The sequence below is a fragment of the Canis lupus genome, chromosome 8 (assembly GCF_003254725.2).
Source record: "Canis lupus dingo isolate Sandy chromosome 8, ASM325472v2, whole genome shotgun sequence".
In the NCBI taxonomy this organism is placed as follows: domain Eukaryota; kingdom Metazoa; phylum Chordata; class Mammalia; order Carnivora; family Canidae; genus Canis; species Canis lupus.
In genome coordinates, this window is record NC_064250.1 from 38,689,030 (window position 1) to 38,715,200 (window position 26,171).

Below are 26,171 nucleotides of genomic sequence, written 5' to 3' on the forward strand. Positions count from 1 at the left end.
TGTTCTGTGTTGAAACTGTTGCCATGGTCAGTCAGAAAACATTTTGCCTATCTTCTATCTGAAATAACATGCCGGTCCCCAAAGCCAATGGAATTGTTGCTCTTTGAGATCCATGTGTGAATATGAGAAAGACTTGTAGAAATTCTTCTTAGAAAGTGGGAGGGGGGGTTCTCCTCCAGGTCCTCTTTCTAGTTCTCTCCTCTGTGATAGAAGATGTGCCCTTTGAGTAATCTCACTGAAATCTGTTCCCTTAACAAATGATCTTGTGTTTGAAATGAGAGCCAAGTATTACTATAGAATTCGTTTTTTAGAAGCCAGTAGGTTAGAGTTTTTGCTCAAATATAACATTTTTATGAAAACTCCCAAACTACATTCTGCCTTGTTGATACAACAGTAATAAGTTTTCCTGGGTATTTAGGACTTTGCAGAAGATTTTTGCAGAAGATTGGGTAGGAATTTGGACCAGTAGAATTCTCAGGTCAGGAACAACCTCTCTTCCCTATCCACAGGTCTGATGTTTAAAAAACATCCAGAACCTAATGGAATGATCTTTACTCTTTTCTTCCAATGATTTCAGGAACCAAATCGAAACAATTAGGGAGAAATGAGTATTCTCATACTTCAAGCTGTGCTAGAAATTAGTGTCCTTCAGCCTGCATCTTTTTTCTTCATTGTAAAAATATTCTGACATGCAAAAACACTTCCAACATAACAAATAATATGACAAATTGACATGAAACCATCACCCAGCTGCTAAGATAAAACATGGCAAATACAGCTCAGGTGCCCTGCATAGTCTCCAATGTAATTTCCTTCCTCAGAGGTACCCACAACCCTGAATAAGGTGTTTAATCATTCTCGTGCATTTCTTTATAGCTGCCCTATGTGTGTCTATAGCTCTCAATATTACTTTTATTTTTCAACTTCATATAAGCAGTGCCATTATTACATACTAAAATCATACTTACATTCCTACATTTTCTTCTTCTTGTAGTTTTCAAGTTTTGCCTTGTACATTTACATCTTTATTCATTTAAGAATTGATTTTTCATATGTTTTAAGGTAAAGATCCAATTTGTAATTTACTCATAATGGCTAATCATATGGATGATCATTGTCCTAGTGCTCATAGTCCAGTGTCAAATATCAGGTTTCCATATATATGTGATTTTTGTCTTGGAGCTTTATTTTGTTGGTTTGCTTATCTCAACCTGTATATCAAATTATCTTGATGACTGTGCTTTTTTATAACAAATCTTCATTTCAGGTGTGATGTGTACTCATACTTGTTCTCTCACATTAGTATGGATGTCTTTTTGACACTACTGAAAATACTTTTTCTGATTATATTTTCTATTTATCATTGGTGCCTAGAAATGATAATTTTCAGTAGATATATTCAAATTCAATAATCTTGCTAAACTCTCTTGTTAATTCCAATACTTTGTTCTATACAATCTTTTAGGTGTCTATGTAGAAAGTCACCATCTGTGAAAAATTACTCTTTGTTTTCTTCCTTTTTTATTTTATTTTATTTTTTTTTAAATTTTAATTTATTTATGATAGTCACAGAGAGAGAGAGAGAGAGAGGCAGAGAGAGGCAGAGAGACATAGGCAGAGGGAGAAGCAGGCTCCATGCCGGGAGCCCGACGTGGGATTCGATCCCGGGTCTCCAGGATTGCGCCCTGGGCCAAAGGCAGGCGCCAAACTGCTGCGCCACCCAGGGATCCCCTTCCTTTTTTATTCTATACTTTTTTTTTCTGTTCTTTCTATACTAGTTAGTACTGCCAGAACATTTTTGAGTAGAAAAAATTTTTTTTAAGATTTATGTATTTATTCATGAGAGACACAGAGAGAGGCAGAGACATAGGCAAAGGAAGAAGCAGGCTCCATGTGGGGAGCCTGATGCGGGTCTCAATCCCAGGACCCTGGGATCACAACCTAAGCCAAAGGCAAACATTCAACCACTGAGCCACCAAGGTACCCGAGTAGAATTAATGGCTGTCTCCTTCATGTCATTCCTGATTTGAAAGAGAATAATTCTGACATTTCACCATTAATTATGGTATTTGCTGTGATGAAATTATGAGGTTAAGAAAATTCCTACTAATCCCTAATTTTCAACATTAATGATCTCTATTGCTTTAGGTGTAGATCGAGATTTCAGGGACAGATGAGAGAATTTGGAGTCATATTCTCAGTTGATACATAGAGTTTCCTCCCAAAGAGTCTAGAAACAAATGTAGAATGTGAACTGTAAACTCCTACAAAGGCATAATATTTCCCAAGTATCACACTCTTCAGTTTCCACTAGGATCCTTTCAACCTCGATAGCCTTGGCCTTCTCTCAGTGGAAAAATCATGAAGAGAGACCAAGAGCATTGAGTTCATTGATCCCATGACCATATTCCACAAAGAACTCAAGTAACCTAAAGCCTGTCTTAGGAGAGTGTTGATCATGCCCAGATCACTTGGGAGAGACACACCAAATACTTGACCAGTCCGAGTTTTACTTTCCTCCTCAGAAGATTACATTCTCATTACATCTAAGTTGACATATTGAATAGCACTTCATTACATACTAGCTTTTAACTATTATGAAAACTGATATAGGGGGCATCTGTGTTTATAAGACTTGTCAAATGATTGAGTTGGGGGACAGTTTTATCTTTAAAATAATTTTTGGTAAGTAATACTGTCACAGGGTTCAAAATTCAGAAAGTGCAAAAGGCATGCAAATCCTTCCTCCCATTGGTTCCTCTCCACAGAAGCAATCAATGTTACCAATTTATTGTGTATTCTTCCAAAGATATTCTATGCATATACAGGCCAATATTTTAATATATTTATACACACACACAGTCATTTTTTGGCCCTGTTTTCACCCAAATTGTAAGGTAGAAAAATGGGACTTGACAACCCCCCTGGTAGTTGAATCCACAGGCAAAGTCTTTAATGCTGCCATGCTGTGTCCAAGTCCAAAGACTGCACCTTCACTTCATGTCGTCAAAACAACTAAGTTTTATATCCTGGGTTATATGAACAATGAGAATCTTATAGGCAATATTGACAGTTTATCTGGTTAAATTAAGAAGAGGTAACTTATCTGACTGGCATGTTCTTTTGTAATTATGATTTGGTAGCAAATCTGGAATATTTTAATTTAAAGACAAAAGCATGATTTTTTAAATGTTTATACAAATAGTTATCAGCATTCATATACTTCCACAGTAGACCTTGCTCTGTATATTCTTTGATTGCTTGCTTTTTTCACTTTATGAACATTTTAAAGCTCTTGAGACATGTCCAGACCTGGCTTTCCTTTCAATCCTACATTTCTGTATCTGAGGACTTAAGTACACCAGGCATCATGGCAGCTGCTGAGCAATGCATTGGTGAGCAATGTTATAGTGGCTCTGGCCAGTAATGGAGCTAACAGTGTAGACTACTGGAGAGACATGTATTAACCAAAGAGTCTCACTTTTGCATATGTGTGTGTGTGTGAATAATTGTAAGCATGATGAGTGTTAGATGGGAAATGGACAGAGGGCTGTGAGAGCATGAAACAAGGGTCCCAACTTGTCTGATAACTCTGAGAAGGAATTATCTTTGTGTCTGAGATCTCAACATGTAAGTATGAATTAATGAAATACATTTGTGGAAGCATTTGATGGAGGAGTGGGTAGCTTTTCAACTAAATAATTAAAGAAATACAGATTTAAATAATAACTAAGCATTATATATATATATTAAAATTGTCTGAAAAAATATATATAACTTGACACCAAAAAGATTATGGTGAAAGATAGTTATTCCTCTTAGAATGCAATTTGGCGATATTTATTAAGAATCATAAAAATGTCCAGGGGCGCCTGGGTGGCTCAGTCGGTTAAGCATCTGCCTTTAGCTCAGGTCACAATCTCAGGACCAGGACTGTGGGATCCAGCCCCGCATTGGGTTCTTTGCTCAGCAAGAACCCTTTCCCTCTGCCTCTGCCTGCCACTCCCCCTGCTTGTACTCTCTCTCTCTTTCTGTCAAATAAATAATTAAAATCTTTTTTTAAAAAAAATATAAAAATGTCCATATTCAAAAGTTCTCCACCTGTTAATTATCTTTTCAGTTGTAGGAGGAAACCAAGTATCCAAACCAAATCAATTTAAACCTGGTTGTGGAAAACAAAAACAGGCCTCCCTACTGTGCAGGCATCTGATCCTGAGCTTGTGAGCAGGGCCTTGGACAGGCTGAGCTTCCTGTCCTCCAGACTGGGGAGTGCTGCATGAAGCTCAATGGCCTTGGATCTCTAGTTTGTTTGTTTGTTTGTTTGTTTGTTTGTTTGTTTTAAAATATTTTATTTATTTATTCATGAGAGACACAGAGGGCAGAAGGGGAAGCAGGCTCCCTGTGGGGAGTCCGATGCAGGACTTGATCCCAGGACCCCAGGATCATGCCCTGAGCCAAAGGCAGACACTCAACCACTGAGCCACCCAGGCGTCCCACGGTCTCTAGTTTTAAGTCCGTGAGTGGCACACCTCCACCTGTGAGCCATCCCCTTTCTATTCTGTAGCTAGTGAAAGTGTTCCACACAGGATCCGCTCTCATCCACTTTACCAGAATCGTGAGAGTAGAAACTAGGTAACAAGAGTTTAAAGTGATGATATTTATCCTGATAAAGGTATTTCTGAATCTCCATGTAACCTTAAAAGAAGAATTCTCTGGGCCGTTTTATTAAATGTAAATTTGTGAGCAAGTTATGTAATCATGCCAACGTAGCTTTTAGAACTCTGAAAATCAATCAGAAGTAACACGCTTTTATTGTTGCCACCCCTCAGACTTCTGATGTAAGTGAAAGTCTCTCTTCTTTCTGTTGCAATAGACAGGTACGAACAGAGATCCTTAAAACATGCCAAAGAACGAAGAATTGTGAGCACAAAAAAAATCTGCAGGACTCTTGAGTACTCGTTTGGGCTGTTTCCTTTTACCTTCCCGGTTGTAAAAGCAGTTTTCTTAAGTCCTAGAAATCAAAAAGTTTAAATTTGACACATTTTTTAAAATAATTGTTTCCACAACCAGAGATTTCCTGCTAACCAAGTTCTGCCAGTTTCTAGGGAAGAATTTATTTACTTTTAAATTTTTAATTCATTCTTTTTGAAGCTTAACCAAAAGAATCCCCTTTGAACAGAAGCTGCCGTTTTGATGGCCACGGTAGCAACAATGCATTTCCTAAATTCTTTTTTTAAGATGGAAAATCACACTTTAGACAACATTTCTGTAACGTAGTTTCAGAGTTAAAAGTGTGTGTGATTGTCACTAGACTCCAAAAATAATTTCTTCTCCATAAAGATAAAGGCCTATATGATTTTAAAACAGAACTAACTTTAGAAAAATCTGAACTACCTGAGGAAATAAAAACAAAGGTGGAAAAGAGTTTTCTTTTGAGAAAAAGGTGGTGAAAACCCGGCCAACCCCAACCGCAGGAGCAGCCTCTGCCTTAGGCTGTTTCTCATTGGGAGGCCCCGCCCCCTTCGCTGGCCTCCCCTCCCCCAGAGTCCAATCAAAGGATTAGCCTACAGGTTTGGAAACAACAGCAGCTAGAGTGGAAATGATTTTCCCCCCTCCCTTCTTGTGTTTCAATGCAGGAACTAGAGAAGTCTTTGGGCAACTGGACTCAGAACTTGAAAGAACTTCACACTATGAAGACCCACTTAACCCAGCACATTCTTGTGGAGGATGTGTTGGTTTTGGAGGAGCAAACAGAGCATTTGCACAGACAATGGGAGGACCTCTGCTTAAGAGTAAGTCAGTTAACTGCAGGGCACGGCTGTTCTGGAGTTTATTGAAATGTCTCCTAAGGCCAGACAAAGTAGAAAGGGGCTTAATTTCATTGAACCGGAGGCCCTTTTCAGTTGGAGCCCAGGCCGGCTGCTGTTCCTTTAGAAGGCAGCAACACGCTTTAACAGATTGGCCCCTTTGTTTCTCCCATGCTTAGTGCTGGTACTTTGTACATTTTCAATAAGCTTTTTAAAAACTTACCTTAAATCGGGGGAGGCGGGAGCAGTGGGTGGGGGGCGATTCCGAACAGCTGTGAGCACTCTGCTCTGTCTTGTGTAGATGACAAGTACTCATCGGGATATTAGAATGAGGACTTCAGCATGGAGGTCTCGCCCGGCCTTAGGGCAGTATCTCTGCAGTATCTCTCTAACCCCAGCAAACAGCCGGAGTCTTACTTAGTGCCCCAGACAGGGGTATTTTATCTGAGAACTCTACGATCACGTGCCATCCAAGGTGTCTTTCCAGTAGCTGCTTTTCAAAACTCAAAATTATCAACAGCTTCACTTAGCATCTCAGTGGATTACTTCTACTTTTTAAAAATTAGATCCTGATTACAGAATGATGCAGTACCTGTTTGTGACGGATGGAACTAAAGGGTTCAAATAGATCTTTGTTTTAAGAACGTGTCATTCTAAGAAAAATAAACTCCTTAATCTCATTTTTGTGAATTAAGAATGGATTTAAAAGTTGAAATTTTTTAAAAGTTGAAATCCAGACACTTTTGAGTGCATTTTAATTAAGTAAAATAATTTTTCCTTCTTGGTTTTAGTATTTAATATTCATAACGGACTGTAATTTTAAATGCCCTCTTAGAATTTTTATTCATATTTCACATAAAAAAACTTAGAGTATGTGCAAAGTATCCTAAAAGGAAGGTGGAAGCAGAGACTGGGGCCCAGATGTTCCTAATCATTACCATTAGGAAACCAATCAGAATGACGCTGTGCAAAATGCCAGGCTTTTAAAAGCTAAGATAAATAGATGCCCTCAGAAATGGAAACACAAAACTTGTTTTTTTAGGGATCGTTCTTTGAGCCTTCTCAACACATTTGGCTGAATGGATGTACAAGCGTTAGGTGTTTTTGCCTCTGAAAAGATCACTGATTTTGTTGTACATAGGAGGAAAGTCTTGGGAGTTTGCATCTTACTTTTCCCATCTGTAATGTAGGGTGTTAAAACTTTATTAAAACTCTTTTTACTCTAAGATTCTAAAGATTTTTAAGAGCTGAGAATACTTTTGTAATTTAGGAAGGCTGTTTTGCATTCTTAAAGTTTCTGTTTAAGTTGTACATTTGAACCCTTTATGAAAGGAAGAGCCTTTGTAGAAGTCGATTTGCTGATACATAATGGAGTAGGAGTGTTTAGTGTCAGCCTGCTAACTACAAACTAGTATTTGGTTCCATTTCCATAGTTTCCATCCAAAGCCATAGTGCATAATGGGAAGGTTAGATAAGTGATATGCATTTGCTTTTTATTTTCTTTTGCTTTATTTTTGAAATCTACCACTAAAATATTGAAATAACTTCAATTTTGCAGTCTATTTGCATTACAAAGGTTAGATTTATGTTGTGATCTAGGTTTTGTAGTTTTTAAGTTAAATAGGCAGGACATTAGTCTTATTTTTTTTTTTTTTTTTTTTTTATTTATGATAGTCACAGAGAGAGAGAGAGAGAGAGAGAGGCAGAGACACAGGCAGAGGGAGAAGCAGGCTCCATGCACCGGGAGCCTGATGTGGGACTCGATCCCGGGTCTCCAGGATCGCGCCCTGGGCCAAAGGCAGGCGCTAAACCGCTGCGCCACCCAGGGATCCCAGGACATTAGTCTTAAATAGGAATAAGGACTTGATCATTTTTAAACTAGTAAAAAGATTTCGGTCATAAAAATGTAAATGAGCATGTAGCAAGCCATCAATAAATGTACGTAGAAAGAACAGGGATCAGAAGAAATTTGGATGGTGTTCAGTGAATGTATCGAAACTTTCCTGTTTCTAATTTTTAATATAACCTGGTAATAATAGATACACACTATATAAAACCGAATTCTTTTGGTCAATTGCACTTCAGACACAATCTTTATTGCTTTTTGTGGCATCTATCAAAGGTGTAACTATTGATGTTGAACTCTAGGTGTGAGGTAAACAGTAAATTTAAGTCTGTAAGGTTACTGATGAAAATGAAAGAAATTCATAGTCTTTTTAATGGGGGGAAGGGAAAGGAAATGCTTTCCTTCCTGCCTATAGTCTGCTGCCAAACGTATTTGCATTTCCAGGTGGCCATACGCAAACAGGAGATTGAAGACAGACTCAATTCATGGATTGTGTTCAATGAAAAAAATAAAGAGTTGTGCGCATGGCTGGTGCAGATGGAAAACAAAGTTCTGCAGACGGCAGATATTAGTATTGAAGAAATGATCGAAAAGTTGCAGAAGGTAAGTAGGAGTACCCTGATGGCTGCAGTTACGACTACCATGGAGTTCTCCGCCCTCACTCACAGGTCCAGGGTGGCATAATATTATAGGTGTGTTGCTAATAACATTGCAGAAATAGGAAGGGACTTTCTCACTATCTTTATTCCTTCTCCAAGAAAAGCTGGTAAGTGAGGATTCCAGAGTGATGCGAAGTGTGGGACCATTCGAGGGGGGCACGGCACTTGCTGTGCCTTCTCTCTGAAAGTCTGGCCAGAACAGAGACTCTCCTCAGCTTAAGCATCACTTCACAACCCCAGTGAATTTTGGCTTCTACTGGTTGTTTGGAGCTCTCCTCGCCAAGGGGGAGATGCCAACAGCAACAGAGGCTTATAGTGCTGAGATGTCTACCAAGCACGGCAGGGAAGGGCAGAAAGCTCATTCCTGGTGCCGTCATCCAAAACGGTACTCAGTTGCCTCGGGAAAGTGCTTAGTGATATTAGGCCAATTTAATTATACTCTGTTGTTCTCCTTGACCAAGTAGGTTAGATTAGAACAAATCTGGGAGGAGAAACCAGGGCTACTGAATTAAGGGCACCTGAGTGGCTCAGTCAGTTAAGAATCCGACTCTTTTTTTTTTTTTAAGATTTTATTTATTTATTCATAAGAAAGGCAGATACATAGGCAGAGGGAGAAGCAGGCTCCCTGCAGGGAGCCCAATGCAGGACTCAATCCCAAGACCCCAGGATCATGACCTGAGCCAAAGGCAGGTGCTCAACCACAGAGCCACCCAGGCATCCAGAATCCAACTCTCAATTTCAGCTCAGGTCTTGGTTGATCTCAGGATTGGGACTTACTTAAAAAAAAAAAAAAAAAAAAAAAAAAAAAGGTAACTACTGCCTTACATATTACACATGTGCCAAGTGGGCATTGTTTGACTTTTTAGCTACTCGCTGAGGAGTTGCATTAACAGGTATAAGAAATTTTTGATATATATATTTTTTAATTTCAAGAGGCAGCTGTATGCTTGTGACTTGGTGAAGAAATGAATTTTCAGAAGTAACTGAGACTTTATGTTTTGGTGCCTTTGCCAGGACTGCATGGAAGAAATAAACTTGTTTAGTGAAAACAAGTTACAATTAAAACAGATGGGTGACCAGTTGATCAAGGCCAGCAACAAAACAAGAGCAGCTGAGATCGAGGACAAGCTGAGCAAAGTCAATGACCGCTGGCAGCATCTTTTTGATGTCATTGGATCAAGGTGAGAAATGCTTACTAGTTATTCTGATTACCCAGGTAATCAATCAGGTCTAGACAGGTCTTCACAGGTCTAGACAATGAGATCAGTCTTCCTCAAAGGCAGTGCAGCAGTTTTATTAGCTTGGAGAGAAAGGCAAAATTTGGTAAAAATGAGTAGAAATTCTTATTTTAACATTTTAGGAAGATTATATTTTAGTATATCCCACTTTAGTATTTTTTTTCTTTAGCTTAAAATTTCATACAAAGTTAGGTTTAAAATGAGAGCTGGACGTTTAATTTGAGAAGAGATCCTCGAGGAGGTATTATTTAGAAATTTTAACTCTACTTTAGGATTTGCATATCCCCCAGATAAAATCATGCCTGCCTGTTCCTTCTTGTATGTGGCAAATCCAAGTAGGTCAGGAACACGGGCTTGATTTCTAGATGCTGGTCTGCCGGTCCCTGGCTGCCCCCACTGCAGGGGTTTGGCACATTCAAGGCAGGGGTCCTCCACAAGTGTGTGCTCAGCATGCCAGGCCCCACTGGGCATCTGGTCCTAAGATGTGAACTTAGGAGGCATGTCTGTGGCCACAAATCAAAGCTAAATTCTCTAGTGCAACCTTATCAGAAGTAAGACAGGTAATTTTATCTCCCCTTATGAATTAATGAAGATGATGCCACCCAAACTTTTAAGTGTCTTTTGTCTTGAGATTCTCTCTCCAAAGACAGACCCTGACCAAAGTGTTTTTCACGTGCAACCTGTCTTACAAAAAAATGGTCACTCAGGTCCAGGACCGCTCATGCAGCTTTATATTTACACTGGCTAAGGAAGTCACATAACAGTGCTTAGATGTTTTGAACACACATACAAAGCAAAATATATAAAGAGAACCTGTCAGGAGAATGAAGAATTAGTGAGTAATGAAAATAAGATAGTCTTAATAATTTGGCATTTATTTCCTTGACCTCTTTGTTACTGTAAACCATAAGTGAACCTGATTCAATCAGCAGGGGCACCAGGCTAAGTGTTATGAGAAATTACAGACAGGAAGTAAGATGAGTGAGTTATGTTAATGGGAGCAGCTGTAAAGCCAAGTGGTTTGAGAGCTCAGAGCTCATCTTCCTGGAGTTGGGGTGGGGATTAGGAGGAGCCTTATGGAAGAGGGGTGTTACCAGATGGTCCTGAGTAAGAGGTTGCAATCCTTGAATGTTACTGGTGGCAGATAGATGTATGTTTATGTGAACAAAAAGATACAGAAATGGGGTGCCTAGGTGGCTCTGTCGGTTAAGCATCTGCCTTTGGCTCAGGTCATGATCTCAGGGTCCTGGGATAGATCTCTCTGCTCTACGGAGAGTCTGCTTCTCACTCTGCCCCTTGCCCTGCTCACTCACGCTCTCTCTCTCTCTCTCTTTCTCTCTCTCTCTCAAATAAGTAAAAAATTTTTTAAAAAATAGGTACAGAGCTAGAGCAGCATGGAAGTCATTCAGGAAAGGACAAGAAGCTCCATTGATTCAGATACAGGAGATGAAGCTAGGGAGGTAGGTTGGGGCTGAGGCTTAGAAGACCTTTAGTCTGGCCTCATAAATAAAGTCTGAATCATTCATGGTTCTTTAGCAGTTGAAGGCCTGCTAAAGACAAATATTAGGGTGATTTGGCTGGCAGCATAGCAAGGCTGAATTCAACTTTATACCAGTTGAAAAAACTCTATAGAAATCCATGACAGTAAGCCAAATAAGGATCAAGAGCGCAGGTTTTGAGCATGTCCTGACTCTCCCACCTACTTATGGTAGAAACTTAAGTAGTACCTAACCTTTCTAAGTTTGTTTCCAAATCTGCTAAAAGCACCTAACAGCATTGCTTACATTAGAAGCTGATGTGAGGATGAATGGTGTGTGTCTCACATGCAGCACAGGACCAGAACGTAGGAGCCAGCATTTACTGAGTGGCTATTCTCACTGTTTTCCCCTATTAAGACTCTAAGACAAAGTTCCATGTTTGCTGAATGGGAGAAGATTCCCTTGATTGTGTCTAATACTGAGCAGTCTTTCCTCCATGAGAGTAGCATCTATTCCTATCTTATTTCCAGTGTTTAGAGGAGCACCTGGGTGGCTCAGTGGTTGAGCGTCTGCCTTCGGCTCAGGTTATGATCCCGGGGTCCTGGGATCCAGTCCCACATCAGTCTCTCTGCAGGGAGCCTGCTTCTCCCTCTGCTTATGTCTGTGCCTTTCTCTCTGGCTCTCTCATGAATAAATAAATAAAATCTTAAGGGGAAGAAAAAAAAAAAAAAAACAGTGCCTCAGATACTTGTTGAAAATGAACATTCCAGTGCCTAAGAATGTGATCATTTCTGTTGGGTAAATTGTGTCTAGTACATCTTTGTTGACATTGACTTTATGTCCTAAGTCTTCTTGGGCACCTGGCACTAATGGAGGATATGATGACATCAGACCTGTTTATGGATCATTCAGGAACAAGGTCTACATTACTCTTCCTGAAGACTAGAGTGACAGTATTCTTAATCGTTCATGCTTTGGTTATATAACTTTGGAGTTTAATAGGCTGTTTGCTTTCTTCCCTTCTCTCTGGCTGCCTGTCTTCATTCCAATTCCTTGGTGAGAAAGAGATAAAACAGCAAGTGAAATTTCATTAGTCTCCTTAGAAGGAGCAATTGGCAAAGTAAGTTGAAATAATAGCAAATATATTGGCTTCCAGCTGTTCCTTGACCATGTGGTTTTTATGTATCATTTTACTTAATCTCGATTATATTTCTGAAAGGTAGATACCATTACCTCAGTTTATAGGTAAGGAGACTGAGACACTGAAGTAACTCGCCCACAGTTACATAGCCAGCACGTGAGGCAACCAAGATTTCCACTCACAATTGTGTTCCCTTAATGAGTAGAACATAATGAGAGCCTAATCCCTTCAAAACTGAAGGACTGGGAATGGAGTAATTTCTCTTATCTTAAAGCAAAGACCAGGTGAGACAAATGGCTGAGAGCCTAAGTTGAGTTTGCTCTTCAGGTGAATTTGTGGGTTGAGGCAGCAAGCTGGGACCTGTCATAAATCAGCCTTGTATAGAATTAGTTCCTTGTTTGATCTCTGACACTGATTTCGTGCTGGGTCTCACACAAAGGCATCATTGGGGAAGGGGGTTGGGGGCACAGGCTGCAGAATTTAGATTTGAGCAGCGCCAAGCAGAACCTGTAGTCCTGTAGGACGTACTAATGGCCTCATTTGCTCAGAATTCTGGGCACCATTTAACCTTTTCCATACTGCTCACAGTATTCTGGTGCTTCAGCGCTATAGCAGGGGCAATATTTCATCAGTAAGATTTGGAGAGGGACCCTACATAGGTACCCAGCCTCACAACTTCAAGATTTTAAATATATGCAGTTAACTTCAAAGTTTAAAATGGTGTTTATAAGTCAGTGACCTCGGGATTCCTGGGTGGCTCAGCGATTGAGCATCTGCCTTTGGCTCAGGGCCTGATCGCAGATTCCCAGGATCGAGTCCCACATCAGGCTCCTTCCATAGAGCCTGCTTCTCCTCCCTCTGTCTGTATCTCTGCCTCTCTTTCTGTGTCTCTCACAAATGAATAAATAAAATCTTAAAAAAAAAAAGTCTATGACCTTGGTAAGTCAGGTTTAATTCACTGAAAAAAACAAATGGTTTTTTAAGGCCTGTTGTTTTGGGTATGTTCTCAGCAAAATGGAGGTAAATTTCAAAAGACTTGGTAAAACATTGAGATGAGGTTACCTAAAAACATTAAATTTCTGACCATTCAAGTAGCAGGCTTCCTTATGGGATGGATAGGGGAGGAAGGAAACGAGTGTTGTTTGTTTTGGAAGTGCCAGGTTCCTTGAGTAAATCATTTCATTCTTGCAACAGTCCTGCAAGGTCAGTATCCTTCATTTTACTGAGAGGCACATATACAGGTCAGAGAGGGCTAATAATTGGCCCAAAGGGTGGAGATAAAAACCAGGGTCTGTCTATGCTGCACTATGCATCAAAAGAGCACTTGGCCTCTTTGAGACCTGGCTTTTAAAGGTAGCTTATTGGAATTTTTCTAAAATGGTAGAACCCCATGTGGAATTTACTGTCTAGAGCAATGGTTCTCAAACCTAAATGTGCATCAGAATTCCTAGAGGCCTCATGAAAATGTGGTTGCTGGACCCTACCCTCAGAGCTTCTGATTCCATAGATCTGGGGTGGGGCCAAGAATGAGCATTTCCAACAAGTGCCTGGGTATTGTCAGTGGTGCTGGTCTAGGGAACGAAGAGCTAGAGTGAGCACAGGGTGCGGTGACACAACGCTGCACCGAGTCGGGAACCCTCACCTGCCACCTACTAGAAAGAGCCCTGTGACCTCTGTGAGCCTCAGTCTCCTTGTTTATAAACTATGCATTAGACTATGAATGAGAAAGCAGCAGGACAGCTGTGGGTCCGTACATACCCGTGCACCACAAACTGCTGGCACAGTTACTGTGGCCATATGACCACAGAGGAGGAGAAAGCAAGCTCACACCCAAGCCACTGTTGTTTCTCTATTTGTGAAGTGTTCTTCAGCTTCCATAAAATCACTGAAGTGGAGAACCTGAAGGATACATCTCCCGAAATAACCAACTCATCAGAGGAAGGTGCAGGGGAGGCCTAAGTGTCTCAGTGCTAATTTCCTCATATAAGGTTGCATAGGCCCTGGTGTAGACCTCAGAATTCACAGAACTGGTTCTCCATTCAGGCGGCTGCAGAGCTTTGAGCAATCCTTGTGGGCCCTTGGGCAGCTTTTCTTATATTTGTGACATCTAAACTCTGATACAACATGCTTTTCACTTCATTCAACAGAAAGGCCTTTTGGTTTTTTGGTTTTGTTTTTAAGATTTTATTTATTTTAGGGATAGAGGTAGAGAAAGAAAAAGAGTGCAAGTGGAGGGAGGAGCAGAGGGAGAGGGACAAGTGGACTTTGCGCTGAGCACGGAGCTTGACACAGGGCTGGATCTGATGACGCTGAGATCATGACCTGAGCCAAAATCAAGAGTCAGATGCCCAACCGACTGAGCTACCCAGGCACCCCCAGAAAGGCCATTTAAAGCACTGTATATTTTTTGATGAATGTGTGATTACTCTAGAACCCAATCTGATTTGATGACAAGAAATATTAATTATATACTACTATACTTATTTGACATATTAAATAAAGATTTAACTTTTTTTTAAATTGTAGCTATTGGGGGTATCAGGCCTGGCTCAATGAGTAGAGCATGTAGCTCTTGATATTGGGGTTATAAGTTCACATCCCACATTGGGTGCAGAGATTACTTTAAAAAATCTTTAAAGGGGGATGCCTGGGTGGCTCAGCAGTTTAGCGCCTGCCTTCAGCTCAGGGCATGATCCTGGAGTCCTGGGATCAAGTCCCACCTCGGGCTCCCTGCATGGAGCCTGCTTCTCCCTCTGCCTGTGTCTCTGCCTCTCTTTCTGTGTGTGTCTCTCATGAATAAGTAAATAAAATATTAAGAAAAAAAAAAAAAACTTTAAAGGGATGCCTGGGTGGCTTAGTTGATGGAGTGGCCAACTCTTGTTTTTGAGTTAGGTCATGATCTCAGGGTTGTGGGATCGAGCCCCCCATAGTCAAGCTCTATGTTCATCATGGATTCTGCTTGTCCCTCTCCTTCTGCTCCTTCCCTCACTTGTGTTCACCTGCACACACTCTCTCTCTCTCTCAAATAAATAAATAAATAAAATCTCTTTTATTTAAATCTTTTTTAAAAAATTTTGCTTAAAATAATTATAGCTATTAGCTCCTCCTTCCTCATGTTTTCTTAGATAATATCTCTGAAAATAGACCCAGCAAAATGTGAATGTAGGAGAGACGACTAAATTACAGAAGTTTTTGGAACTACCAGCATGTGCAATCCTATTTTGGAGGCAGCCAGGCTATCTATTACTGGGAACACTTTGGGCACAGGGTGTTAAATGAGAGATGAAAGATGGCACATTGACTTGCTTCAGCCAGCACAGACCAAAGCTCTGAAAAAAGAATCCTGCCACCTACCTGCCCCACCCCCCCGGTACTCTCCCACCCAGCATCTTGCTCTTGGTGGGACTCATGCCAGAGGAATACTCAGTCTGACACTTCTTACCCTGTCTTACTTAGATTTCAGAAACCCAATAATTGAACTCCCTTAAAAATCCACCTACTTTTGTTTCTCAGAACTCCCTCCCCATTTCATTAAAGCCTCTGCTTTGTCCTATGAAGCAGGAGCCCTGTGGCCATAAGTCAGTCTGTGTTTTTGGTAAGTCACTCTGGCTGGTTGTAGAGCCTCTTCAGAGACATGGGGACACGGGGCCAAGGGAGAGGAAGCTCTTTTTGAAGATTCTTTCTAGCAGTATGTATGAATGATCTGGTGAAAGCTGTCAGTGCCTAAAACAGATGGGACAGCTAAGTGGAAAGACATACCCCAGAACGTTTACATTAGTTATCTGTTGGTGTTGGCATCATCAGTGATTTTAATTTTCTTTTTGCTTATCTGTATTTTCTGGTGTTCATTACAGGAAAAGGAACATGGTTGTCATCAATGTTTTTACCTTTCTCCTTCATTTCTCTTGATGGTGTAGCGTCATTAACAGATTTGGCACCCTTAAGCCCATGTTTGAAGGAGGGACTTGCTCAGACATGCTCCCATATGATCCCTCTCTGTTTAGACTAGATAGTTCTCCCACTAACAGAAGGATCGAGTCCATGAAAAGAAACTTTTTAACTAAGCATAATTTTCACATTGCACCTACCAATGTGAAAATCCCATCGGTTGTATAATTGTAGCAATTAAAATGTTGTCATTTAAACTCAGCAGTTATTACCATGGCAACTGTGTGTTGGGATTGTTTTTCCATCCCTTGCAGAATGGGCAGGGAGATGTGTGCCTCTTTAAATTGATAAAGTTTTTCATTGCTCTCTTTTTATCTGTATTTTCTCAAGGTTATTTTGGAAGACCAAACAATGGTGCTAGTCATAGAGTTGGCTTGCTGTGGCCTGATCCAGTAGGACTAGGAGGATTTAGAGATTTTAGGGCAGGGAGAGCCAGATATAAGGTCAGCCTCCCCGCTTCCGTTTTCCTTCCCATCAGCTTGATCATTCCACCTCTGGAGCATGGGGCTGCTGCTCCCAGGCCCTGCAGAAATGCTTTCCTGGGGGTTAGAAGGTTTCCTCAAGGAGACTGCAGTCATCAGTGCGTTCAGGGGGTTGGTGGCTTCCGGCAGCACCAGCAGGTCCAGTGTACTGGGCTTTGGGGGATCATATTTAGCAGGTTCCAGGGACAGCTAAGCATGTGAACACAAGTTAGATGTTGCATTTAGGGAGAACGGTTTCCAAATCTGCAGTCCTGATTTCACTGGTCTAGAATGTGCTCACTGTCCTTCAAGATGTAATAATTACTAAGTGTTGGGCTTTAGGGACCCATGAGAAATGATTGATATCATCCAGTCTTAAAATAAGGCTGAGAGTGAGCCTAAAAGGGGCTGGACTCAAACCAAGGGTGCTCTAGTAATCAGCCACTTGGGATCCCCTAGAGAAACCGAGGTTAGGGAGATGGAGGAATTTTCAGAGATGTTAAGCCCTGGGAGGAGCTGACAAGGAAAATTGCAAAATTTCTTCCTCTGCAAAGTCTTGAACTCCATTTGGACTATAAGATCAAATTTTTTTGCAAAAAGCAGAGGAACAGACTCAGAAGAACTCTCCTTACCTAAATGGGGATGCACGGGGCTAAAAAGGGCAGAAACCCCACCTGAGGAAGGTATTCTTATTGGAGGGGGAGCCGCAGGAGGGGAGGGGGCTGCTTCCAATTTCACCATTTTTTTTTTTTCAAACCTGAAACAAATTTGATTTGAAGAGGACAGAAATCCTCCTTTCTATGCCCCATATCTGTTTCTTCCCTCGGTTTACAGCACTTCATAAATAAACCATCGCCAAGATAACACTGTGACTTTCTTCCCCCAGCTTTGCAATCCTGTAGCGTCAGAACAAAGACTGTATGTGTGTGTGTGTGTGTGTGTGTGTGTGCGCGCGCGTGTGTGTGCGTGCGTGTGCGCAAGAGAGAGAGAGAGAGGAAGGAGCTGGAGATATTTGTTTATTGGAAGAGAGAAAACGGAGATTAAAGCAGGCAGTGAGCGGGGAGCAGGGGAGCAGGTCGGCTCCTTCCTGGGGGCGCTGCTCCGTGCCCGAGCGGAGGCCGAGCGGGGCGCGAGGAGGATGCTGCGCCGGGGGATGGGGATGGGGATGGGGATGGGGATGGGGATGGGGGAGCGGCCCGCCGCCGCGGGAGGGGCTGCCCGGGCCCGGGAGGTGGAGGTGCCGCCCGGAACCTGGAGCTGCCGCTAACCCCGCTAACCCCGAGGAATGGTTTATGCTCCTCCACAGTAAGTGCCCCTCCAGCCCGCAGCTCAGCATATGGCCGAGGGGCCGCTGCTGGCCCTGTGTGTCTCGCTCTCCGCCTCCCTCGTTTTGGTTACAATAGGAGTGACCCAGGAGATGTGGCTGTGGAGGGTGTGCGTGTGCATGTGTGCATGTGTGTGTGCGCGCGTGTGCTCAGCCATGGGGGCGGGGGATGGGTGCTCTCTCCCAGTGTCAGCTCCCCGTGGTGTCTGCAGTCAGCCTTTGACAAGCAGGGGAGAGGGGGGATGACGCTGTGCAGGGAAAATGGAAGTCCTCCTGTGACAGAAGTGCTTCAAAGAGGCGATCAGCTCAAATGTCTTGTAGTGTCCATGCCTCCAAATCAGGGCTTCAGGATTTTGGAGTAATTAATGATCTTACTATAAAGCTGTTCAGTCGTTTAAGAAAGATGCAGTTGTACAGAATCTGTACAATGTTTTCAGCAAGTGACAGCTGCCCCACAGGCTTCAGTATCTGTTTGTTTCAGCACGAATTCAGATACTTCGACCATCTCAGTTTTCCCTAGTATTTTTTTTTTTAAGTTATGCTGTCTACGTTGGCATGGGATTTTTTAAAAATTTATGGGACCTAGGGTCCTCATATTCTAACTGTCAACCCTTTAGCATGTAGAGAATAGGAGCGCAATGTAAATTATTCCATAGAAATGGAGGCTTTTAATACCAAATTCATCACACATTGTAAGACTTAGATCTGATACATAGATTGATATTAACTGGACTTGATTTTGTTTGGGAGGTAGAGCGGGATTCATAAGATAGATTCTGATCTATCACTATTAAAATAAAACTTTATTCACCTTATTTTCTGTGTTTCTACCCATAATCCCTGCAAAAGATCCTCTAATTCGTAGCTATTCTTAGCCAAAATTCTTATTTTTGTTTGGTTTCCTATAAAATGTTTTAGTTCTATCCAAGTCTTCCACTGATCCACACAGGTGAAAAACTTCCCCTTTGCACCTAAGAATGTTGTTTTTCCAATCCTCAGAATTGGAATTCAACTCAGGAAGTCACACCTATTTTTTTCCTGGAGAAATAGGACTTACTGAAATATATGTATGAGCAATGTTGTTGAGTGCACCTGGGTAAAATATGGGCAAGTGCAGAGATGGGGAGCTACATAAACAAATTGCCTCGGTGGTTGATGTAATGCAATATTGCGGTTGCTTCCATGTGCCAGCAGGCTGGATGCTGAATGGGTTTCCTTGTCTCCCAACATTAACTCAAGATTTAAATTTTTCCAGGAGCGATATTAACAAGGCCTAACATGGGGGTTGGTTGCCTGGGTTGGCAAATGACACACACTTCCTGACCTGGGAAAGGTGATAATTAGATTACAATATTTGTACAGAATAGAACAATACAAACAGCACAGTATATCTGATGGTTCCTAGAATAAGTTGTGGTTGTCTGAAAAAAATTTTTAAAATCACCATGCAGTTTTGGATATTATGCCTTCTGTCAGAGTTTGGGACCTAGAGGTTAGTTAAATCCTGATTTAACCTAATTTAATCTAATCCTGATTCATTAGATGAATTAGATGAATCTTCTGTAGCTTCTTCTGGCAACCTTTTCTTTTCTTTTCCTCCTACCTTCCCTTCCTCTTTAATTTGCCCTAAGTGTATGTGTAATTTGTGTGCTTGTTTGTCAGTATTTCACTTGCTCTATATGGAACCCCAAGGTATATAGGAGCATATATGGCTTGTAATGTGGCAGCAGATTGTTTTGTGACAAAATGGCTCTGGCTTTACCTCTTTCCTCTAATATATAACATAGCCATGTCTTTTATAAAAAAGACAAGTTTGAAGATATAAGTGAACATCATTTGCTCATTCAAAAGATGCTTATTGAGCACCTCTAAATTGCGTTATAATGTCAAAATTTGATCTAAATTAGATCATGAGCTCTGTGGGAATAAGACCTATTTTTTAGTTATCTCTTGAATCTTGGGAATCTGTAGAGGATCCAAGACCAAGCACATGTTAAATGCATATTGAAAGAAATTATGGAGGGGCAAATGTGGGTCCCCAAAGTATAGCACTTGGTGGATGGGCTTCTACCTCCAAGTGTATCCTGGAGCCACAAGTCTAGACTTCTGATCGTGTTCCCTAACAGCAACAAAAACTGTCCTGTGCCTGATATTCCTGATATTAGCTAACGTGCTAATGTGTGCACATTCGCGTGTGCAGGTTTAGATGAGTTGCCATGAAGACAGGGCTTAAGAACAGCAGCTCCGAACCAGAGTGTCCAGGTTGGAATCCTGCCTCTGCCATTTAATGACCATGTGACTGGGGCAGGTTATTTAATCCCTGTGCTACAGTTAACCTCATGTCTCAAGTGGAGATGCTAACAGTACTGATCTCATAGCATTGCTGGGAGGATTAAATGAGTGGCTAACATATAAAGCACCATGGGCCTGGCACAGGTAAATGTCAGCATGTTCTATAGTTGTTTCATATAGTAATAAAGTTTGTGAATTAGAAAGCATATCCAATGTGGACATTTAAAAAGAAAGGCATAACAGTAGAAAGTCTAACATTTTATTCCCATACTCCACTGGATTGTCGTAAGCGCTCCATTTTGGACACCACTGGCCTGGAATAGCATAGTCCTGGGGAAGCCAAGTAAATTATTCCTCCACCTGCTCCATACTTCTTCCCTCAGCTTATTGTACACTACACCCTGGGATTAACAGGATTCATGATCACTGCATCTCTGTGTTTGCACCCAGGTTCTGTTGTCTCTTGTTAGCTTCTGTCATTTAAAAAAATTTAAGGGGCATTTTGGCCCTTTCTTTTTAAAATAGACTGGGATTCTTAGGTTGGAGTAGGGTCAGGTACCTGATAGAGGGGGAAGTGGAGAGCTATGTAGGGGCCACTGAACTCGAGCCCCTCTCCCCATTTCTAGGAAGCTCTCAGGGCTGGGCTACTTCTCCTGTCAGAGCCTTCCAGAAGGGCAGCCTCTTGCTAACTCCATGGAAGATGCCTTGTCCCATAGGGCCTGGGGTTCCCAGCTCCTGTGGCATTGTCTAGTGTGTTCTTTCTGGTCCCTAGACAGTCAGGGTGACAAGATATTGGAGTGAGGAAGGTGTACCTGTAAAACCACAGGAACAAAGGCAGGATGTAGGTTTCAACTGCATCTAGGCCTGGCTCCAGATTCTGTTACTTCCTTTTTGATAAATCATCTTGTGGCTTTGAAGGGAACTCCTTGTGGTATTTGCAGTAAGATTGTAATATGGAAAAACTTACCACCGTGAAAATCATCTCGATCATGGTTTCTGGACATTTATCTCTGTTAGGCACTATGCCAAATACATTTCATGTGTTTATATCTCATTCAACCCTCTCAGCCACCCAAGGAAGGAAGGGATAACTACTGCTTTTCCAATGAGCTTAAATAAAGTCAGAATTCAAACCTAGGCCCTGACTGCAAAGACTGTGCTCTTTACTACCAGACTCCATGGCCTCCTCCTCAGCCTACCCACCTCATGGCACAGCTGAGAATAAATATTTATGAAAAGACTTTGGTAAGGTTCAATGCCTTATGAATGAGGTTTTATTGTAGCATCATAGAATTCCAGTTGGCAGTAATAAGAGCTAGTATTATACTGAGTACTTACTCGACACCAAAGACTTCACATACATCCTTTTGTTTCCATCTCAAAAGTACCTGTAAGATGGACAATTTTGCAGGTAACAAGGAAACTGGAAATCAGGAAAGTTAGGCTCCTTGCAGGGGTACAGAGCTCATCAGTGGTGCAATGGGACTTAGAGCCAGGTCTGTTCACTCCAGAACTCTAGCCTTATTTTCACCCAGGTATTACCATCTCCCTGAAGCTTGAGGGATCTCAGAAGCCTAACTAAAGCTGAGGATAAAGTAAAGTAAAAGGAAGTAACAGCTGAAGTAAAAGGATTTTTCCCTAAATCATAAAACTAGCTGCTGATAGAGCTGCAGCTAAAAGTCAGTCTCCGGGGTTGACTTGGTTGATTGTAGGATGGAAAAAATAAAAAAGAAGTAAAGATTAAAAACTAAAACACACACAATTCTGTGGTCTACTTAAATAATAGCATGTAGTGGAAGTGCTTGTACACATTTATTCATACAAAAAATGTTTGTCAAGACCTCCGCCCATGCTGTGCACGCAGAGGTAGCAAGCCCTGTGCACCCTGACTAGTGCGGACATGGTCATGATGGGTGCACGGCAAATGAGCAGTGAGATACAACACAGGGCAGGAGGCCCCAGGTACTGCAGAAGCATGTGGACAAGGGGCCCCCCAGTGTCTTTGGTGAGCAGTGGTAGAAGCTCCAAGAGTCGGGAAGGGGAGCCACTTTGCAGAGTGCCGGGATGGAGGCAGAGAGGCCACTGAACATTGATGACCTGAAAAGGTCAAGGTGCTTAACTGGTATGTTGGGGTAGGATGACAATTATGATAGCATTTGAGCATAAATGTATCAGACTTAACATCTAGAATATGCATGTTGGCCACAGAACCACAGCTGGCTGGGTCGGGGGTGGCAACGAGGGGTGTTCACAGGCAGTCCAGGAAGAGAGGACGGTAGCAGGGAATGTAGCGTGTTTCTGGCAAGTTGGAGCCAGTGCCTCACCTTCTCTTTCTAGTGCTGCAGGATGGAGTTCTGACAGCACCTTGTAACATGAGTATCCATAGGTGGGAACTTTGCATTGTAGCTATTTCTTCAAGTCTCTGGGATTCACAAAGATTCCCACAGATAAGTGCTCCTGGGTGGCTCAGTCAGTTAAGCATCCAACCCTTGGTTTCAGCTCAGGTCATGATCTCATGAGTCGTGAGATAGAGCCCTGTGTTGGGCTCCATGCTCAGCAGGGAGTCTGCTTGAAGATTCTTTCCCTCTGCCCCTCCCCCCACTCACATGCTCTCTCATTTTCTCACACTCCCTCTCTCTAAAATAAATAAATAAATCTTAAACACACACACACACACACACACACACACACAGATTACCAGAACAAGCCCTCACTCGCTTTAAGACTTCCATGAAAGCAGTTTATAGAAGGATCTTTTTTTCAGGATCTACGTAAAAATTATTTTCCCAGCAGCTGTGTCATTTCCCCTTGACAGTATGTTGATACGCCAGTGAGCTCACCAAATATACTGATGCAGTGTATGTTCATTCAAGTCTGCCCCATACTGAGTAGGAGGCAGATGATTTAGGACTATGTTTGTAGGTTATATTTGCCCTATTTCTCATCACACTCCCTGCTCCCCTTTTGGCTGATACAGCAGCCCTGTAATGGGCTGAGTGTATGTGTAAGGTTCCTTCAACCCCTTAGACTGGCCATGGTGGGCTTTAGCTCATGTTTTGTGCTTGCTCATGAGGAAGGTCCCATGAGAAGCAGCATAAGCCAGATAACACCAAATGAGCCAGGCATGTTAACATCTTTAAACCATCAGGGAAAGTCCCTGGCTGCTGCAATCTCGAGTATAGCCAAGAAAGAAACTGGACGGAAATCCAGTTAGTTTATTAAGTAAGTGTGGTTATGTTTTTTTTGTTTTGCTTTGTTTTGTTTTGTTTATTAAGATTTGATTTATTTACTTGAAAGAAAGTGAGAGAGAGAAGCATGAGCAGGGAGCCCAATGCAGAGCTCAATCCCAGGACCCTGGGACCATGACCTGAGCCAAAGGCAGATGCTTAACCAAGTGAGCCACCCAGGAGCCCCTTATATTTTTTAAAGATTTTATTTATTTTAGACAGTGTGCACACAAGCCAGGGGAGAGGAGCAGAGGCAGAGAATCTCAAGCAGACTCCACAGTGAAGGCAGAGCCTGACAGAAGGTTCAGTCCCACAACCAGGATCAAGACCTCAGACAAAACCAAAAGTTGGACCCCCAATCAACTGAGCCACCCAGACACCCTTAATATTATTTTTAGAGGGAAGTGTAGGTGCAAGAGGGTGAAGAAGTGGGAGAGGGAGAAAATCTTAAGCAGGTTCCACACTCAGCTCAGATCCTAATATGGAGCTCGGGACCAACCCTGAGCTCCACAACCCTGAGATCATGACCTGAGCCAAAAATCAAGAGTCAGACACTTAACTGACTGAGCTACCCAGGTGTCCCAAGGGTGCTTATTTTAACCTAGAGAGAATGAGATAGCATCTCTTTCCTCTGGAGCCTTAGAAAGATATACTGGATCTGAGGGTATCCCACTCTGGGAAGGATAGGACTTCATATTTGCATGAGTGGATTAATTCTTAGTCCATTTGAAAATCAACCAGACCAGCAATTTTGTAAAGTGTCACATATTCTGTGAAAACTCCCTATCTGTGTTGTGAGAGCTGTTCCTGCTATAAAATCATTAACAAACGTAAGTTGCTTTTTACCTTTATGACACCTTTGTTAGCACATTCTTGTCACCACTGAACGTTGGGCTTTTTTTTTTTTTTTTTTACCTCTTTTTCTCCTGCAAATATGTTTAGGGTGAAGAAGCTGAAGGAGACCTTTGCTTTTATTCAGCAGTTAGACAAAAACATGAGCAACCTTCGTACCTGGTTGGCTCGAATTGAGTCAGAGCTTTCTAAGCCTGTCGTCTATGACGTCTGTGACGATCAAGAGATCCAGAAGAGGCTTGCTGAGCAGCAGGTGAGGAAAGAAGCTTTTATAAGACTATAGGTGCCTATGATCTCTTCGAACTCAAACCTTCCCCGCATTGGCTCTGTCTTTTAGCATATTCACATTTCACTATATTGGTTTTTTTTCCAGAGAAAACTGACCACCTGTCTGTGTTCTTGTATGTGTGAGACTCCATCTCTTGTTTGCCCATCTTCCACCACATTCACACACCTCTTTGTGAAATACTTTGAATAATGTTTGAGAGATAGCTCTTAGTCTTAGTGGTAGATAAGGTGTTTTGCTTAGTTATTTTTTTTAACTTGGATCTTTGTTTTGTTTTGTTAATATGGTTTTAGAAGGCAATGAATTGAAAGAAAAGTAAATTTTCTAACCAAGGAAAGTTTTCATTGGACAACAGATCATCTGGTAGAGCTCCCCCCGCCCCCCCAAAAAAACAAGATATAATAAGGAAGATGCTTAGGCCAGTAGCTTAGGAAGCCCCTCTTGCAGTATTCTGTGCATTTCTCTCATCAGTTTAGGCACCTTCTGAGCCGACCCTGGAAACTATACAGTGTGAAACCACGGAGTCCTGCCAGTGTCATTATCACATTAATCTGGTGGGTGCTCATTGATGTCACCGACTAATCAAATCCACTTTCCTGCCCTCCCATCAGCTTATATTCACATGTTCATTCTCCTATACAGTGCCTGAAACTTGTCTTTATTTTTAAAATTAAGTTTATAGTAGCCTTTCGGTAGTTTTTGTTCACCTTCATGGGTTTTTTCTTAGACCTATGAGCAGATTCTGTTTTGACCATATAAGCAGTATTGTTGTCATCAGGTTCTCAGACTTGTTTCTGTTTTCACGTTACTTCCAAACCCTTGGTGTTTGCTGTCTGTCAGCACACCAAGAAGATTCACCCACATGTAACAGCTACTCATAGAAAAAGAATTGGGTGCTGAAACTTTCTCACAGATTCAAGGGCAAAAGGTAATGATAAATTAATGACAACTTCCCCTGAGTTCAAGTTAATGCTTTTAATGGTAGTAAGTGATATCTCATGCTACCATAAAATAAGGCCAAGTATTTGATACTCCTCTTGACTTTGATCTTTATTCAATCTATTACTATTATAGTTTGTAAAGGATGCCTATTCTCTGACTTTCAACTTAATATGATTTAGTGATGCTATGAAGTAAAAATACTGGCTTGGGCACTTAGCCTAAATTTGGTAGAGGCCAATAATGTGTGTTAACATTTTATAAAACTGAGGTGTGCCAAAACATCATTAAATTGCAGAATGTGTATTCCCCAAAGGGTACAGTTTGGAGTAGCTGCCATCCTCTTGGCCTTGTTTTGGTCCTGTATTGAAGTGGCCCATAATTTCACTCTGGTTGATTTGAAGCTTCCCTCTTCATAGTACTCAGAATCACTGCCATGGAATTCTTGTCATAATCCAAAGCAAATTAAGGAGTTGGCGTTCAGGAATATCATTTCTGTAAAGAAGTTAGGTTTTCTATGATTGCTTTAACAAATTACTGCAAATTTAGCAATGTAACTCAAATTTATTATCTCACTGGAGTTCTGGAGGTCAGAAATTTGGCCAGGAGGCTGCCCATATTGCTTGGCTCATGGCCATTTCCTCCATGAGCAGAGCCAGCAACATTGCATCTG

The 26,171-nt window shown here is 41.7% G+C and overlaps 1 protein-coding gene across 7 annotated transcripts in view; it reads left to right on the top strand.

Annotated features, from left to right (window-relative positions):
* The window catches only part of SYNE2 (spectrin repeat containing nuclear envelope protein 2), a 319,917-nt gene that overhangs the window by 272,040 nt on the left and 21,706 nt on the right, over nucleotides 1-26,171 (top strand). For 5 of the 7 annotated variants that reach the window (XM_025442804.3, XM_025442803.3, XM_025442805.3 and 2 more), the window contains 4 exons: nucleotides 5,637-5,792; nucleotides 8,098-8,256; nucleotides 9,327-9,493; nucleotides 24,364-24,526. In XM_025442804.3, the coding sequence (XP_025298589.1) occupies nucleotides 5,637-5,792; nucleotides 8,098-8,256; nucleotides 9,327-9,493; nucleotides 24,364-24,526 (645 nt within the window). Of the gene's footprint in view, nucleotides 1-5,636; nucleotides 5,793-8,097; nucleotides 8,257-9,326; nucleotides 9,494-17,618; nucleotides 17,884-24,363; nucleotides 24,527-26,171 lie in introns of those variants that run through there. The other 2 variants (XM_035719662.2, XM_025442809.3) reach the window with 2 other exon arrangements.